Here is an 18,578-nt window from a genome sequence, read left to right as displayed (position 1 = left end):
CAAAAAAGCCAGAGAACTGAGAACCAAATTCAAGGGGAATAAAATGCCATGACAATTAAATGCAATGTATAATTTTTTATGGATCCTGGATCAGAGAAAACAAGTTACAGAATACATTATTGGCACAGTTGGAGAAATCTGAGTATGGATTTTATATTAGTGTATCAATGTTACATTTCTCAAGTGTGATAATTATATTGTGGTTATGTAAGCAAAAGTCTTTATTCTTAGGAAACACACGCATAAGTATTTAGAGCTTACAACTAATTCTCAAATGGTTCGGCAAAAGAAGTCAACAATTTTATAAACATTATTATTAAGAAATATGCAAATATGACAAGATGTTAACAGTTGTTGACTCTAGGTACAGAGTATATGGTTATTCTCAATATTGTTTTTGTAGCTTGTTTTTGAGTTTGAAAATCTTCAAATTATTAAGATGGGGAAAGATGTTTAAAAATATTTTAAGGCATCATAGATAATTTGAAGTTTCTAGATTGTTTCCATTTTTTTTTAACCTGCTACTAAAACCTAAAAAATGTAGGCCAGGTTCAGTTTTACCCGCCAGAAGAACAAGTGGCTCAAGCTGCAATTTCTTCCATGTGCTTTACCAGGCAGGGATGGGCTCACAATTCCTCCCACCCCCGCCTCTTACACCAAGGTTGGGGCCTGCTGCTTCCCGCCAATGCCATAAGGCAATGCTGCCCACACTGCAGTCATCAGCCTTACACATTTTTTTCCCTGCATGTCTACGTTATTTCTATTAGAAAAACAATATCTATATAATATTTTGGTCCACTTTCTTCTCCTTACCTCTACCATTCAAACTTGAATACTTTATTTTTACTCAAGTAAAAGTAGAATCAGCTATCTGGCATGAGAACTAAATATCTCACATCATTAAATTAATAGGATTTAATGCAATTAAAGTATGTTCTTTATTATTTCTCAGGAATAGTAACTCATGTTTCCTACATGTTATTTCCCTTTACTTTCATTTATCTGGGTAACTATGTAATGAGTGTCTCTTTTCCTACATTCAGTAACATGAATTGTTAATTATCAATTCATGTTCAATTCCCCTTAGTATATGGTATTTGCATAATAACTTCAGATATTTTAGTCGTTTACTTTCCGACATCAATTATAAAAATTAAGATGTTAATTTTAAAACGTTATGAAATTTCCAGACTAAATAGCACTTGGCCCACTTTTGCTCATACTGTCCTGAGAGGTCCCTGGGCAGCTACTGCTTCAATCTCAATCCAGTCTCCTCAGAACAAAGCAGCATCCTGGTAAGCAGCTCCAGCAGGAAAACCACTCCTGACATTCTGTTTGTGGATTTCACTGACGGTACTGAAGTCATACACTCAGCCAGCAGAAGAGCTGCTTCTACCACATTATTGAGGTCACAGCCTGCAGCTTTCAGAATCTCACCCCATTTCCAAGGCTTGTTTAGCTGCTTCTGTCACCCCTCCTGGCACAAGCTGTCCCTTTGAAGAGTCCATACCTAGCTGTCTTGAAATGTAAGTGATCCTTTCCACTAACAAAGTCTGACTGCAGGACCAATGGCCTTGGGGCTTTCCCTGTGCTGATCACCTTTCTGATCAAGAATGACATGACATCCTTTTCTCCTGCAGTGCTTCTGGGTCTCACTGCATTCTGCCTTCCTCATTTCTGACACAACTGCATGTTCCCTGGGCTGCTTCCTTTATATATATTTTTAATCAACACCTTTTTTTCCCTTAGCCTCATCCTAACAGGTCTGTAATGCTAGTTATGATGTTTTTATTTCTAAAATATATTACAAATACATAACTGTTAAAATTTTTTAATTTATTTTTAATCGTGATAAAATACACATAAAATTTACCATCTTAACCATATTCAGTAGCATTAACTACATTCATATTGCTGTGCTACCTTGATCACCATCCATCTCCAGAACCTTTTTCATCTTGCAACTGAAACTCTATAATCCATTAAACAGTAACTCCCCATGCCCCCGCCAGACCCTGGCAACCACCATTCTATTTTCTGTCTTCATGAATTTGACTGCTCTAGGAATCTAATATAAGTGGAATCATGCAGTGTTTGTCCTTTTGTAATTGGTTTATTTCACTTAACATGATGTTTTCAAGATTCATCCATGTTGTAGCATATATCAGAATTTCCTTCCTTTTTAAGGCTGAATAATATTCCATTGTATGTATATACTACGTTTTGCTTATCCATTCATCTGTTGGTAAAAACTTGGGGGAAAAATTTATCCATGTAAAAGCTAAATTAATCTGGAAAACTACAGCTGGTAATGGTACCTCACTTGAGGAAATACTCCTCTATTGGATAGAAAATTTGCTCTGAGTGTGAGCAGGGTAAGAACTGGCAGTGGGGCCAGACCAGAGCTGAGGGGGTAGAGAAAAGGGTTCTTGGGTCCAACTGAGAAAAGAGGGGTTCCCAAGTTAGAGGCAGTGAGAGTCCAGCAACTCCTTCCAAAGTTCTGCCCCAATGGATTTGCACATGGCAGCATCCGTACCCCTTGGAAGAGCCCTGTCTTTCTAAAGGAGAAATCAGACTATTTAGGGAAGGTGGTGGAGAGGAGCTTGCCAGTTACATCTCAAAACCCTAAAAGTCTCAGAGCAAATCCTCTGTAAGAATCAGCTGCTTCAAACGCTTGTGAATCTCTGTTGGTATAAACTACATAAAACAGGAACAGGAAAGTTGATTTTTTTTTTAAATGCCATCATGCCTCTCCTCTGCCCACTGAAGTATGATCTTTTCCAAAAAGTTCTTTATATTTCCTTTTCCCAATACCCACCCCTTTGCTCTGGTTTGTAAACTCCTTCCTGCAAGTACACACCGTCAACACACCATATGCTTTCCCGGTCTCCAGCATCTTTAAAGAGCACGCACCTCACTCAAAGGTGAAGCTGCAGTTCGGGTCGCTCTGGGGCGAACCCCCGCTGCGCCCCCCACGACTCCAGAGACTCGAGTCCCGAGGAGCCCGCGTGGGGAGGGGGTGGCCGCCAGAGTCCTGGGGCGCGAGGGGGCAGGGGTCCCCACGAGTGCAGCCGGGACGGGCGTGTGTTCGGAGGAGAGATACAGGTCACCCACGCCCCTGTCCAATGCAGGTGGGGACCGGCCGGAGAGGACTCGCGTCGGGGGCGTCGGGGGAGAGTAATAGGTCAAAGGACCGAGGGCACGAGGGGGGCCTCATCCAGCGCCGAACCGGGACCGGGAGAAAAGGTCAGAGTCCGTCCCTCCCCCTGAGGTTCTAGATACAGGACACCTAGTTCAATCCGAATTTCGGAGAAACAACGAATGATTTTTTACTCTAAGTATGTCCCAAATACTGAATGGGGCAGCCTTGAACGAAAATTTCCCGTTGTTTCTCTGAAATTAAGCGTCCCGGATCTCATCCGGCACCCCTTCCCGCGGGTCCCCAGCCGGGGCGGACCCTGCTCGGGGAGCGGGTGAACGGCCGGGCTCAGGGCTTCGCGCTCGCTCACCTTCAGCACCAGGACCTGGAGCATCTTCCCCCAGCCTCGCAGGCCACCCGGCAGACTGGCCCGGGAAGCACGCACAGCGTACCGGCCGCGCCCGGCTCCTGGTCTCCCCGTTGCTACTCCCTCGAGATGAACTTTTGGGGGCGAAAACAGAGTCTCCTGTAGTGCCGGCCTCCGCGGAGGCACGCCTCCTCTCCAGCTCAGCGCCGCGGAGCCCGCGCACCCAGCTCCGGCCCCGCACCTCAGCGAACCGCAGGCGACGCGCCGTCCTCCAACTTGGACACAGGCGAGGGCGCACTGGGGCTCTCGCCCCGCCCCCCGGCGCCCGCCCACAGCCAGCGCACGCCCGGAGGATTCCAGAAACTGCGAGGTGCGCCAACCGTCCGCACAACCGGCCCCGCCCTGCTCACAGCGCTTGGGAGCGGACGGGGGGCGGAGCTGCGCGGGGCGTCACGTGGCGCGCTCCCTGGGTCCTCGCGAGCACTCACCTGTAGCCTTCAGTTTTAAATGTAAGTTTGAGTTCCCGAGGTCAAGTAAACGTGTGCTTAAAGCCCCAAGCAGCAAAAATGTGCTGCCAATCTGAAGGAAAGCGCAACGCAAAGTACATGAAGTTCACGTGTTACTGAATGGGGCTAACCAGGCCTCGCCCCCGCAGTCACCCGGCCCAGATCACCTGAAAGCTCCAGACCTTGACAAAAAAAAAAAGGGAAATTACCAGGTCGGATTTAAACACGAGGTCTCAGAGACAGTTCCCAAGCCCCAAAGAAGATGCAGAGTACAGCCCTCTCCCACGTTTTTTTCTTTCTTAAAGTTGTGTTTTTCTTTATTTTTTACTTTTTGGCCGCACTTCAGGGCATGCGGGATCTTAGTTCCTCCACAAGGAATGAACCCTTGGCCCCTGCAGTGGTAGCACACAATCTTAACCCCTGGACCTCCAGGGAAGTTCCAGCCCTCTCCCCGTTCTTTGTATGGGGTTAACACTTTTTTCCTTTGACTAGGTACCATGCTACAATATGGTGTTTCCCAAACTTTTCACAGCATGACTCACATAAAATGAAAATATTTATATATCACACTGAGCTGAAGAGTCAAGATTGTTGAAATGGGAACTCACTGCATGGCGCTCATGGCACAGCAAGCAACCAAAAGCTGTCATGAGCAGACTGGTTCTTGCAGGCACCATGGGGGTGATGATAGGTCTCTCCCATCACAGGAATGATATTCTCATTCTGCAAAGGGCTTAGTGGAGAGTGATCTGTTCTTATATTTTTTTGCTCCCCACCCCCAAGAGAAGGGAGAAAAGGAGAGAAGACAAGGCATTAGGAATGGCAAGAGGGGGAGTCTGAGATAGCAGGACCTGCCGTCATGCTCAGACCAGTCTCTCCTGTCAGTGTGCTCATGGTAGGGTGAGAGGTATCGGTAGCAGCTGATCTAAGTTTTCCAGTACTGACATAGTTCTGAAAAATGGGCACCAGGAGGACACTCTTTGCTCCCCTCCCTCCCAGATCCTCCCCCACCAAATGTAGTTCAAACGATCTTACCCTGAAGTCATCAATTCTCAAAGGCAGCCTACACTTGCCCCATTTTAAAATATTCTCCTTTTTATAAAAAAGGAATAAAAAACAAGTTTGGCCCCAGAGCTGGCTTCATCATTTTGTCAGCTGATTTTTTAAAAATTTTATTTATTTTTGGCTGCGTTGGGTCTTCGTTGCTGCGCACAGGCTTTCTCTAGTTGCGGCGAGCGGGGGTATTCTTCATTGTGGTGGGCATGCTTCTCATTGCGGTGGCTTCTCTTGTTGCGGAGCACCGGCTCTAGGCGCACAGGCTTCACTAGTTGTGGCACGCGGGCTGAGTAGTTGCGGCTCACGGGCTCTAGAGCGCAGGCTCAGCAGGTGTGGTGCACAGGCTTAGTTGCTCCACGGCATGTGGGATCTTCCCGGACCAGGGCTCAAACCCGTGTACCCTGCATTGGCAGGCGGATTCTTAACCACCTCACCACGAGGGAAGCCCTAAAAGAACTTTTAAAGTTGTATTTATTTTGCATCAGTTGAGATGGAATGAACTTTTGCAGTTATGTCATTCAACCCAAAAGCAGAAGCCTGATGCCTGTCCAGGGTCTTTCCCAGACGCCTCAGTTATCTTTTATGGACTTGTTCTGTGCATCAGGGGAGGCATTTGTCATGGTTCCCACTAATATTATACATCTGTCAGATTATGCTTGTTTCTAATGTATTTTTTCCATAGCTTAATATTGTGTTACTCACTGCAAGATTCTCGTATCTTCATTTTTAACTGTATATATCAAACTAAAATTAACTTTTATTTATTGGTTCCTATGATGAATTCCATCTCATCTGATTAGTACTCTCTAAGCTCTTCTTGCTTGTGTTCCCCTCTTTTTATTTTTAGCCCTCGTGCAGTATTGTTTTTAAACAACTTATAATTAGATTTAATTTTTTCCAGTTTTGAGATATAATTGACATATAATATTGTATAAGTTTAAAGTGTACAACATAATGGTTTGATATATGTATATATTGTGAAATGATTACCACAGTAAGTTTAGTTAACATCCATCACCACCATCCATCCATCAGTTACAAAATTTTTTCCCCTGTGATAAGAACTGTTACCATCTACTCTTTTAGCAACTTTCAAATACATAATACAGTATTGTTAACTATTCTCATCATGTACATTACATTCCTAGACCTTATTTATCTAATAACTTGAAGATTGTACTTCTGACCACCTCCACAATTCCCTCACGCCTACCCCTACCTCTGGCAACCACAAATCTGATTTCTGTTTCTAGGAGGTTGTTTTTTGGACTCCACATATAAGTAAGATAATACAGTATTCGTCTTTCACTGTCTGCCTTATTTTACATAGTATAAGGTCCTCAAGGTCCATCCATGTTGTCTCAAATGCCAGGATTTCCTTCTTTTTATGACTGAATAGTATACCATCACATTCATATATATAGATAAATAGGTAGATAGATAAATATGTATATCTTTATCCGTTCATTTGTTGATGGACACTTAGGTTGTTTTCATGTCCTGGCTATCGTAAATGGTGCTTCACAGAACATTGGGGTGCTGATATCTCTTCAGAATTTCTCTCAGATATATACCCAGAAATGGGTATCATATGATAGTTCTATTTTTAAGTTTTTGAGGAACCTCCTTACTGTTTTCTATAGTGGCTGTACCAATTTACATTCCCACCAACAATGCACAGGTGTTCCCTTTTCTCCACATCTTTGCCAACACTTATCTCTTGTCTTTTTGATGATAACCGTTCCAACAGGTATGAGCTACTGGTATCTCACTGTGGTTTTGATTTGCATTTTCCTAATAACTAGTGATGTTGACCACCTTATCATGTACCTGTTGGCCATCTGAATACCTTCTTTGGAAAAGTACCTATTCAGGCCCTTTGTCCATTTTTTAATTGGATTGCATTTTTGATATTAACTAGTATGAGTTGCTTATATATTTTGGATATTAACCCCCTTATCAGATGTATGGTTTGCAAATAGTTTCTCCCATTCATTTGGTTGCCCTTTCACTTTGTTGATCATTTATTTTGCTATGCAGGAGCTTTTTAGTTTGATGTAGCCCCATTTGTTTATTTTTAATTTTGTTGCTTGTGCTTTAGGTGTCATATTCAAAAAATTATTGACAAGGCCCATGTCAACAAACTTTTTCCTCTATTTTTGTGGTTTCAGGTCTTACATTTAAGTCTTTAATCCATTTTGAGTGATTTTTGTGAGTGGTAATAGGATAGGGGTCTAGTTTCATTCTCTGGGCTCTCAATTCTATTCTGTTGGTCTATGTGTCTGTTCTCATGCCAGTACTACGCTGTTCTGATAGCTTTGTAATATCGTTTGAAGTCAGGAAGTCAGGAAGTGTGATGCCTCCAGCTTTGTTCTTCTTTCTTAGGATTGCTTTGGCTATTCAGGGTCTTTTGTAGTTCTATATAAATTTTAGAATTTTTTTTCTATTTCTGCTTTTAAAAAAAAAGGCCATTTGAATCTTGATAGCGATTGACTGAAGCTTTTGGGTAGTAGGGACATTTTAACAATATTAATTCTTCCAGTCCATGAATGTGGGATATCTTTCCAATTGTTTGTGTCTTCACTTTTCTTCATCAATGGTTTACAGTTTTCAGGATAGAGATCTTTCACCTCCTTAATTAAATTTAGTCCTAAGTATTTCATTGTTTTTGATGCTATTGTAAATGGGATTGTCTTCTTTGTTTCTTTTTCAGATAATTTGTTGTTAGTGTATAGAAAAGCTAATGATCTTTGTATGTTGATTTTGTATTCTGCAACTTTACTGAATTAGTTGATTAGACCTAACAGTTTTTCAGTGGAGTTTTTAGGATTTTCAATATATAAAATCATGTGTTCTGCAAATAGACAATTTTACTTCTTCCTTTCCAATTCTAATGCCTTTTACTTCTTTTTCTTGCCTGATTTCTTCTAGTACTATGTTGAATAGGAATGGTGAGAGTGGACATCCTTGTCTTATTGCTGATACTAGAGGAAAAGCTTCCAGCCCTTCACCACTGATCACAATGCTGGCTGTGGGCTTGTCATCTATGGCTTTTATTATGTTGAGGTCCTTCTATAACTAATTTTTTGTTTTTTATCATGAATGGATATTGAATTTTGTCAAATACTTTTTCCACATCTATTGAGTTGCTCATATGATTTTTATCTTTCATTTTATTAATGTGATGTAGAACACTTATTGATTTGCATGTTGAACCATCCTTGCATTCCAGGGATGAATCCCACTTGATGACGGTGTATGATCCTTTTAATGTGCTGCTGAATTCAGTTTGCTAGCATTTTCTTTAGAATTTTTGCATCTGTATTCATCAGGGATATTGGCGTGTAGTTTTTTTTCTTGTAGTGTCCTTTGGTACCAGGGTAATTCTGGCCTTGTGAGTTTGGGAGTGTTCCCTCCTCTTCAAATTTTGGAAGAGTTTGAGGATTGGCATTAATTCTTCTTTAAATGTTTGGTAAAATTCACCAGTGAAGCCATGTGGTCCTGGGTCTTTCTTTTTGGGGAGGTTTGTTTTTTTGTTTTGTTTTGTTTTGTTTTTAAATTACTGATTCAATCTCCTTACTCATTATTGACCTGTTCAGATCTTCTATTTCTTACTGATGAAGTTTTGGTAGGTTCTATGTTTCCAGGAATTTACCCATGTCTTCTAGGTTGCACAGTTTGTTGGCATACTGTGTTCATTGTAGTTTCTTATGATCCTATTTCTGTGGTATCAGTTGTAATGTCTCCTTTTTCATTTATAGTTTTATTGATTTGCATCCTCTTTTTTTCTTGGTTAGTCTAGCTAATGGTTTGTCAATTTTATCTTTTCATAGAATCAACTCTTAGTTTTGTTAGCCTTTTCTATTGTTTTCCTATCTCTGTATCATTTATTTTTGCTCAAGTTTCTATTATTATTTCCTTCCTTCTGCTAACTTTGGGCTTGGTTTATTCTTCTTTTTCAAGTTCCTCTAAATAACTAGGTTTAAAAACATTTAATCTAAGATTCTTTATCATTCAATAAATTTAACCCATTTTCATGCATCAGCATGGTTGATATTTGTTCCTACCTGAACCGTCTTATTCTAAGCTTTTGTTTTGTTGCCATTTTCATATTTTCTATCTTCTACATTAGGGGTTGTTGTGCTTTGCTTTTGACTGATTTGAAAAGTGACCATTCTGTTTTAAATTCTAATAGCCACTTTTGCATTTCAAAACACTTGAACAGGTATTATCACAAACCTGCAGTCATTGATTCCCTCCTTTCATGTTTTTTTTTTATTCCTCCCATAGCCACTTCCTGTTAATGATAACATAATCTGGGATTATTGAACCAAATTATTTTTATAAGAAAGTTACTTTTTTTTTTTTTACAAAATACATTAAAATTTGAATTATTTTTAATATTTGCAGTGTTTTTTAGCCATATTTAACTATTCATACTTACTTCCTGTATTTTATTTCCACACTCACCATTAGGACTTCTACCATGCATTTCTACTTCAAAAGTTTTTATTTCCAATAATCAAAATTTTAATTATCTATAGTATTTCAATCAAATCAAATTTTTCAGAGCTCTGGAATCTTCAGAGCCCATATATAAACGAGGACTATTTCTGTGACTTTCACACATGGTTGATATAAAATTACTGACCACACACGTCCTTTTCCCCTCAGAATATTATATATGCTGTCCAGTTTATCATGTTACTGTGTGATACACACTAAGAAGATTTTGTGCCTTTGTGAGTAATCTTTTCTTTTTCTCCCTGAAAATCTATGCATTCTCTGTCTTTGAAATTCAAAATGTCATCCAGGTATTGAACAATTTTTCTTATTTTTGGTTTGACCATAGCAGGACCTTTTTATCTGAAGATCAATATTTTCCTTCAGCTCAAGAAAACTTTGTTCTCTAAATAATGCTTTTCTTCTATTTATTTGTTCTGGAATTTTTATTTAGACATGCCAATAATCCACATATTAGATGCCCAACCTCTGTTCTTAATGTCTGTTTTTCTGAAGCTACAGTAACAAGGAGACCCAAGAACAAAAACAGTTCAGAGATCCAGGTTTGTCTCAAGGCAACAGTATGTGCAAAGGTTCTGAGGTGGGAAAGAACTTTGAGCAGTCAAGAAAGAGAAAGAAGACCCTTCTGATGGGATTATAGAGGGAGAGGGGTGTATGATGACATCAGAGAGAAAGGTGGGGCCTTGTAGACCACAAATCTAGTGTTTAAGTGTCAGGAAAAGCCATGGAAGGGCTTTAATGAGGGCACTGACAGGACATGACTTAAGTTTCCATGTCAAGTTCACTTTTTCAGGAGGAATGCATTGTGAGGGGGAAGAATGAAAATGAAGAGACTGGCTCTGAAGCTGTTACAGTTGGCTAAGAAACAACTATGGTTTAGACTAAGGCGATAGCAGTGCAGAGGTGGGCAGATGGGAGTTTCAAGATAATTGTGTTTAATAGATCAATAGGACTTGCTAGTCACCTGGATACTGGAATGATGGAAAGGGAGGAATCATGAATGACTCAGATTTTTAGCTTAAGTAACTGGTAACTTAATTTCCCTTCTGATACAGGGAAGGCTATGCTGAGGGAACCTGCTTAGGAGGGAAAAGTATAGATTAGGGAACAAGCTAAACTGTTTTAACAAAGAGATCCTAAAATATCGTGGTTTATATAAAATAGAAATGTATTTTCATTTTCACATAACAAGCAAGAGGTGAGCAATCCAAGTGGCAGGCAGTTATGCTTTAACATGTCTTCTGCCTCTGGGTCCAAGGTAGCTGCTCCAGTTGCCACCATTTCCAGCCAGTGAGAAGAGAAAAGAGAAAGTGGAAGGCAAGCAATTTCCTTTTTAAAGAATGTGACCTACATATGCCCATATATGAGGGCTTCCCCCACAAATCATCCCCCAGGAGAGAAGTCCCCTTACATTCAAGTCCTTATTATATTTCCCATGTTATAGGGCACTCTTGTTTTATACTAACAAAGAACTGTGAGGACAAGAACATATTAGCCTGATGCCAGCCCAGTTTTGGATTCTTACGGAGGTCATTCAAAAGCTGATCTTGCTCTGCCTCTTTATGTGAGGAAAGCATTGTTTCATCCAATGCTTGGCTGCGTTGTGGTTTCCTTGGCAACTGTAATACCAAGATGCGATGGGCAGACATATTCAGACCTCTGCTTTTAGTGACAGGCAACAGATGCCACTTGCTAGAAAAAGAATCAGGTTCTACTCTTGGCTGTGGCACTAACTAGCTGTGTGAATCTGTTTCTCAGTTTTCTCATCAGCAAAATCATGGTGTTCTTCCAATTATAACATTCTGTTTTCTGTGAGAATGAAAGAATAGCATGCCCAAGGCCAAAAGTGAGTAAGGAGGACTTCTATAGATTCAGAAGCCAGACTGAATGCTAATTCTATCTGTGGCTCTCAAAATTTACATGTTGAAACCATTTACCAAAGACAATAGATTTTCCTCTAGATCAGAGTTCTCAAACTTGGCCAGATAATTCTTCACTGTGGGTGGCTGTCCTGTGCATTGCAGGATATTAAACTGTATCGCCACTAGATGGTAGAAGTATTGCACTGTCAGTTGTGACAACCCAAATTTATCCAGACACTGCCCAATGCCCCTGAAGGGCAAAAGTGCCCGGATTGAGAACCACTGATCTAGATGTATTCCTCTAAGTAGGACTAAATAATACACATAAACTTTAATTATCAATAGCTCTATTTTATAGGTAGGAAAACCAGAACATTTCATGAAAAATGAAATTCAATGTACAATGCATAATATAGTCAAAGATCTAAAATGAACTGGCGTCTAAACCATTTCCCATCTTTAATCAATAAACATTATTCCTCTTAAGAGGAGGTGAAAAAATTACCCATATTAAAAACACTGAAAACAAACACCATTAGTAAGTACCATTAAATGATGAATAGTTCTACATCCCTCTAACCTCTCTGTATTCTGTTAACTAGCCCTCCAAGGTAAAAATAATTATGGCTTTTGTTATGGCTTCATATTTCTTTACAACAGTCACTAAACGAATTTCCAATTTGGTAAACCTAATAACTCACGCCATTTGTTTTAAACATAATTATCTCTTAATCATCAAGCTAAAGTCATAAGAAAATAATGACACTGTCACTTGAAGGTCACCTCAGTCTACCGTTCACCATGTATCTAATCATACACCCTTAAATTAATTCCAGCAGAAAGTCTAAGGAATTCATGGATCAATCTCCCAGCACATCAGGCAGAGTGCTAATACAGTTAAAAGACAATACAGTAGAACATCTTATTTAAACTTCTGATAACAAAACAATACAGAAGTGGAAACCCTCGTGAAAATTTTTTTCTCGTTTTGGTAACAAGATCATTAATACTTTATACTTGTGTGATACTGTAAGGTTTAAAGAATAAAATAAGAGAGCTCCGTAATACACTTGAAAGACCGTACTAGAACTTACAGGCACAAAGTTCCTTAAGTTCCAGGCACGTCTAGTCAACCCTCATTTTTCATCAGGACAACTTCAAGGAGGCCAGCTTACAAAGAAGCCGTTCTCTACAGACGGCTCTTACTCACTACATAGTTCTTAGGGTAAACATGTTTATACTTTGACTGAACTGTCACGTAGATGTTATAATCATGGCGATTGTACATCACTACTCGGTGAAATTTCTTGCCTTCTTTCATGATTTCTTCATTCTTTTTTTCAGTGGACATAAAATTTTCTAGAAAGTTTGAATCTTCTAAGTACATCTCATCTCCTGAAAAATAATATTTTAATTTTAGTGTTATTTTATAAAACATTCCAATATATTTGTGATATATAAATCAGTGTTTATTTTTATCTATTTCAAGTGTTTGGAACTGAGATAGTTGTTAAAAAATCCTAATTTTTTGTGCTTACCTCAATTTATTTCTTGTGTTTTTAATACCCCCCTACCCTCCCCAGTTCTCCATTTTCCAGCCAAGAATTTTCTTTGGGTACATAAATATTTATGACTAGTATTTTCACATCCTGAACTATAATTTTTTACACTAATTCATGACTCTCTTTATCCCATTCAATGTTAATGTTGGCCTTGATATCCATACATTTTTGGTGTTTCAATGTGGGCTGCTTTAACCATTTTAAGGTTAAATTACAGAAATTATTATTTACACATCAAAACTGCTAAGCTGTCCCACTGTAGGATGAATAACAAATATTTTCACAATTCTGAGAAGTGAGATAAGCAGCCGTAAGTGAGAAAGGCCACAAAACTCCACTGTAAGCGGCTATAAAACCTCTATCCTGTACTTGCCCAACAACAATTGACCACCAACAAACTCTCTTTCGATCAAATAAGTACAATTTAAAGTTTGCATAATTTAAAATTAAAATGTAAAAAAGTGAGCTAATGTACGAGAAAGAACTTTGTCAGTGTCCAGGAAATATATTTACATAAGTGTATATAAAGTAATGTGTCCAGAATTTCTGGTTATAATAAATACTATGAATATCTTACAGACCTTGATCTTATTTAATTAGTACCTCTGTAGTGTGTAAAACAGAGACTGTAATTCATGTCTCTGTGTGAGATAATACTGCCATACGGCCCAGAGCATTAAATATGAATACTAACGAAAACACTGATAACTCACTGATTTACCTGGTAGAAGCTGGATTGTTCCATCAGCAGTTAATAATGTGATCGGCAGCCATCTTTCCACCCCTTCTAATTCACGATCCAAACAAAATTTGTGCAAGTCAGAGAGAGAGGCAAAGTGTTCTAGTCTTCTTAATTCATAGAACTGTGGAGGCGCAAGCCAAATTTCCTTTGATATGAAGCTTTCAGTTGCCTCTGACGGAGATGACCACTGCGGAAGACAAAGGTAAGGCTTCCTGAAGTTTATCCTATAGACAACGCAAGACTCGAGATCCTTAGATCAGTACCTAAGAGCTAATTGAAAATGTAAAAGTAATTCATTAATGTGTCTTGCTAGATTCCTCTGAGACAACATGAAAAGATTTGGTGAAGAAAGCTGGGTTGATCCCCTTCAGAGGTTGATTATTGGGACATTGATCCTGAGAACTAGTAAATAAACCAGGATAGATCACAAAGGGTTGACCTGGGAGCGTTGTTCAGCATAAAAGGCAGGAGATGCTAAGAAGGCAAGGTGGTTCTGGTCACTCCTAAAGGAAGACTCTGAAGTATAAACTCATGACAGCAGATTGAGAATTTAGTGCCCGTTCATTCCTCCCATAAATGGGCGCCTTGGCTAGGCACTGAGGATGTGGTGGTGGATGAGACAAAGATCTCTCAGGCCCTAATAGGGCCTTCAGCAAACAAAATGTAGCATGATATGTGCCATGTGTTACAAGGAAGGTAAAGAGGCCGGAGCAAGAGAAGCTTTCAGGAAGGTCAAGAGATGTGACTCAGTCTATTTGCCCAGGAGTGTAATAACTGCACGGTATCAACCAGATAGCACTTACCCATTTCACTTAAGTGGCCTCACTGCTGTGACCTGCCCACTTTCCCAAGCCTTCCTTCCATACACATTTAGATAAAAAGAGCTGATTCAATAATACGAAATAACCCCAAAAGGTCTTTCTTTAACTGGTTTACTAAATATCTCCTTACACTGGGGAAACTGATTCTCACACCCAAAACCAGGGAGTTGAGATTGACTGCCTTGAATAACTATAAGTTTACAAGCTTGTATGATAAACCTGAGAAACTTGTTAAATCTTCAATCTATGGGGCCCAGCAATCTATGTTTAATAAGCACCCTAGATTCTTCTGAAGTTGGCCAAGGCTACATTTTGAAAAACAAAGCTCTGGCCTCAAAGGACCACCCAATCTCTAAGGTATCATGTGAGTTCAGTGGTAACAATGAAGATAAACGGTTAAACAATAGGCATTAACTCACTTAATTCAACCTGTTCAGGTTGGTCTAGACCATAGGCTAAAATAACTTAAATAACTTATTGTTTATTGGTTACTTGTCACTAGTAAAACACTAGTTTTACTAGTTACTAGTAGAAGTATTTTGAGCAAAAATGCTTTACATAAAATATTTCCAATCCTTAGGATAACCCTGCATACTCTCATTTTACAGATGAGAAAACGTAGGAAGATCCTCTAACTAAAAAACCTGGGCTTCAAACTCACAGGGCGGTGGTGGGGTGGGGTGGCACTGGCTCTAAATTCCACTGTTGCCCCTCAGTTTCTGAACTTCGGCAGTTCTGACACTTTAAGCCAGATAATTCTTTGTGGAAGGATATTCAGCAGCATCCCTGGGCTGTACCCAGTAGAAGCCAGTAGAAGTCCCTGAGTTGTGACAACCAAGAATGTCTCCTGATATTGCTAAATGCACCTGAGGGTGGGATGGGTAAATCATCCCATGTTGAGAACCACTGCAATGAGAAGCCCGCGCACCGCATCAAAGAGTAGCCCCCGCTCGCCACAACTAGAGAAGCCTGTGCGCAGCAACAAAGACTCAACACAGCCAAAAATAAATAAATAAAATAAATAAATTTATTTTTTAAAAAAAGAAAGAAAAGGGAGAAATTTGAAAACATAGCAATAAACCTATTCAAAATAAAGCAGAGAGGAAAAAAGATTGAAAAAAAATGAACAAGGCATCAGGGACCTGTGGAACATTATCAAGTAGTCCAACACACATGGAGTCCCAGAAAACAGAGGGAGGTGAAAAATATTTGAAGAAACAAATAATTAAATAATAAAACAAAAAGAAAACCACGCACATCATAATCAAATTACTGAACACCAATAATTAAGAGGAAATATTTAAAGTAGCCACACACACCAAAAACACAAACACACATTATGTACAGAGGAACAGAGAGTTAAAAGCAAACTTTTCTATGAGATGATGGATGTTCACTAAACTTACTGTGGTAATTATGTCATGGGATATGTAAGTCAAATCATTATGCTGTCACCTTAAACTTACACAGTGCTGTATGTCAATTATATGTCAATAAAACTGTTAGAAAAAAAAAGCAGACTTCTCAACAGAAGATTATGCAAACCAGAAAATAATGAAGCAACATTTTTAAGTACTGAGAGAGAGAAGAAAAAAACCCAAACTGTTAACCTACAAAGAATTCTATACCCAGCCAAGATATCTTTCAAAAACCAAAAGCAAAATAACGTATTTTCAGACAAACAAAATTTAGAAGACTCATTGCTTAGAATGAATTTAGATTCATTCATTCTAAACAAATTTAGAAGATCTGAAATACATGACATATTAGAGGAAGTTCTTTAGGCAGAAAGATACCAGATGTAGATTAAATCCACACAAAGTAATGCAGAGTGCTAAGAATGGTACATATGCAGGTAAACATAAAAGACATTTCCCCCTCATTTTCACAGTCTTTAACAGATTGACTATTTAAAGCAAAAATAATCAGAGTGTATTATAGAGTTTATAATAGAAATAAAAGTCAAATGTATGACAACAAAAGCATAAATGACAGGAGGGGAGAAATGGAAGTATATTATTTTAAGGTTCTAATACTACACATGAAATGAGAGATGTATATTGCAAACCCTAAAGCAATCACAAAGAAGTATAGTTAATAAGTCAATAATGGAGCTAAAACAGAGTCCTAAAAGTACTCAATTAATCCAAAAGAAGTCAGGAAAAGAAGAAAAACAGTTCAAAGAATAGAGGGGACAGATTAAAAAACAGCAAGATGGTAGATTTGAAGTTAACCTTATTGAGAATAACACTGAATACAAATGATCGAAACACTCCAGTTGAAAGGCAGAAACTGTCATATTGGATAAAAAAGTAAGACTATATGCTGCCTACAGGAAACACACTTTAAATATAAAGACACAGATTAAAAGTAAAGAATGGAAAAAGATATATTATGCTATTGCTAATCAAATGAAAGTCTGAGCGGCTGTATTAGTATCAGATGGTAAACTTCAGATTTCAGAATAAGGAACATTGCCAGGGATAAAGAAGGAGATTTCATCATAATCAAAGGCTCAATCCATCAAGCTTGAATAGTCCTATGCAGCACCTTACAAGGGAGCTTCAGAATACACGAAGCAAAACCTGATGGAACTGAAAAGAGAAAAAGACAAATCCACAATTATTCTTTGAAGATTTCAGCATTCCTCTCTCAGTACTTGATGCGACAGGTAAATGATATGGAAGACCTGAGGACACTATCAACGAACTTAACCTGACAGTTCTACAAACACTCCATCAAATACAGCAGAATACACATTCTTTTTAGGTGCAGAGGGATCATTCACCAAGGTAGACCATATTCGTGGCCATAAAACAAGTCTCAAATGAAACAGTCTCAAATAAATTTTAAAAGACTTAACTATGAGGAAACAAACTGCTGGGGGTTGAAATGAGTTAATGCATGGCAAGTGCTTACTTAGGAAGGGGCCTGGCACCTGATCAGCGCTAGCAGAGCTCCTAGCGTCTCCGCTGGCCTCCCGCTGGAGAAACCGCGTGGGGAGACATCGTCGAGGCCCTGGGGCTGTGAAGCCGGGGAAAGTAGAAAGCAGTTCACCAAGGTCATGGCTTTGGCCTGCTGGCCGGGGGCCGGAACCCCTGGGTCCCATGCCCCCTCAGTCGCGTACTGGCTGTATGTCCCTGAGCAAGCGAATTAGCTTCTCTGGGCCCGGCCTATCTGGAGGTTCCGGGTGGGCCTGGGCCGCCGGCCGGGGGTGGGGTCCTCATTCCCAAGCTCCCATGGGTCCCCACTCCGCGCCGGGAGGACGCCTACCTGGCAGTCCACCACCTCCACCAAGTCGGGGAAGACCGGCGGCGGCTCGGACAGGCAGCACAGAAAGAAGGTGGTCTCGAAGCGGCGGCCACGGCGCTGCGTGAAAGGCGTGAGCCAGGCGCTCCAGTCGTGCAGCGCCCAGATGTCGGGAGTGCAGTCTAGGTGAGCGCACAGGCGCAGGAAGTGCTGCGGGTCTCGGCGGACGCGGGCGCGCCAGTCGGCCAGGGCCGGCGGCGGCGCGAGGGCGCGGCCCGGCTCGGGCGCCGCGGGCCCGGGGCCCCTGGGCCGCAGCAGCAGCACACCAGCCTCCTCGAAGGCCTCGCGGATGGCGCAGATGCGGAAGGCAACGTCATCCGGCAGCGTCGCCTCGTCCCCGTCGGCGGCTCCGGGCCTGGCATCTGGCAGCACCGGGAAGGTGGCGCGTCTGGGCGGCGCCGGACCCAGACCGAAGCGGGGCGGCTGGTGGTGCGGCGCGAAGAGGCGCAGCCAGTCGGCCGAGCGGTCTGCCGCGTCCAGCACCCCACCCGGGAAGACGTGCGCCCCGGGCAAGAAGCCTTGGCGCGCGGAGCGTAGCAGCAGCAGCAGCCGGAAGCCCTCGGCGGGCGGCGGGGGCCGCGACGGGGCGGCGGTGACCGGGAGCGTCCAGCCCGCAGCCAGCACCACGGTGGCCGCCCGCCGCCAACTGCTTGGGCCCGGCCGCAGGGGGCCGCTCATGGCGTGTGGCGG

The 18,578-nt window shown here is 41.0% G+C and overlaps 2 protein-coding genes across 2 annotated transcripts in view; both read right to left on the bottom strand.

Moving 5' to 3' along the window:
* The window catches only part of TDRD12 (tudor domain containing 12), a gene marked incomplete at both ends in the record, with an annotated part of 82,317 nt that extends 78,784 nt beyond the window's left edge, over positions 1–3,533 (bottom strand). The window contains 1 exon segment of the mRNA XM_079724064.1: positions 3,510–3,533. Coding sequence (XP_079580190.1) covers positions 3,510–3,533 — 24 coding nt within the window.
* An 8,257-nt stretch (positions 3,534–11,790) lies between these two features.
* On the bottom strand, positions 11,791–18,578 carry NUDT19 (nudix hydrolase 19). Its single transcript, XM_079723360.1, has 3 exons — positions 17,853–18,578; positions 13,738–13,945; positions 11,791–12,849 (listed from the first exon to the last, which is right to left on the bottom strand). The coding sequence occupies exons 1-3, from the start codon at positions 18,564–18,566 to the stop codon at positions 12,644–12,646; spliced, it is 1,128 nt and encodes a 375-aa protein (XP_079579486.1). The 5' UTR covers positions 18,567–18,578; the 3' UTR covers positions 11,791–12,643.

This window comes from Hyperoodon ampullatus (genome assembly GCF_949752795.1).
Source record: "Hyperoodon ampullatus genome assembly, chromosome: 18".
Classification (NCBI taxonomy): Eukaryota; Metazoa; Chordata; class Mammalia; order Artiodactyla; family Ziphiidae; genus Hyperoodon; species Hyperoodon ampullatus.
This window is presented reverse-complemented; position numbering and strand designations above follow the sequence as displayed.

Bases quoted from the DNA above. Each gene is read 5' to 3' on its own strand.
- NUDT19 (XM_079723360.1), bottom strand. From the start codon at position 18,566: ATGAGCGGCCCCCTGCGGCCGGGCCCAAGCAGTTGGCGGCGGGCGGCC. The intron at 13,946-17,852 runs GTAGGCGTCCTC...TGTCTTCCGCAG, and splicing joins TGGAGGTGGTGGACTGCCAG to TGGTCATCTCCGTCAGAGGC. The intron at 12,850-13,737 runs GTAAATCAGTGA...ATTATTTTTCAG, and splicing joins AACAATCCAGCTTCTACCAG to GAGATGAGATGTACTTAGAA.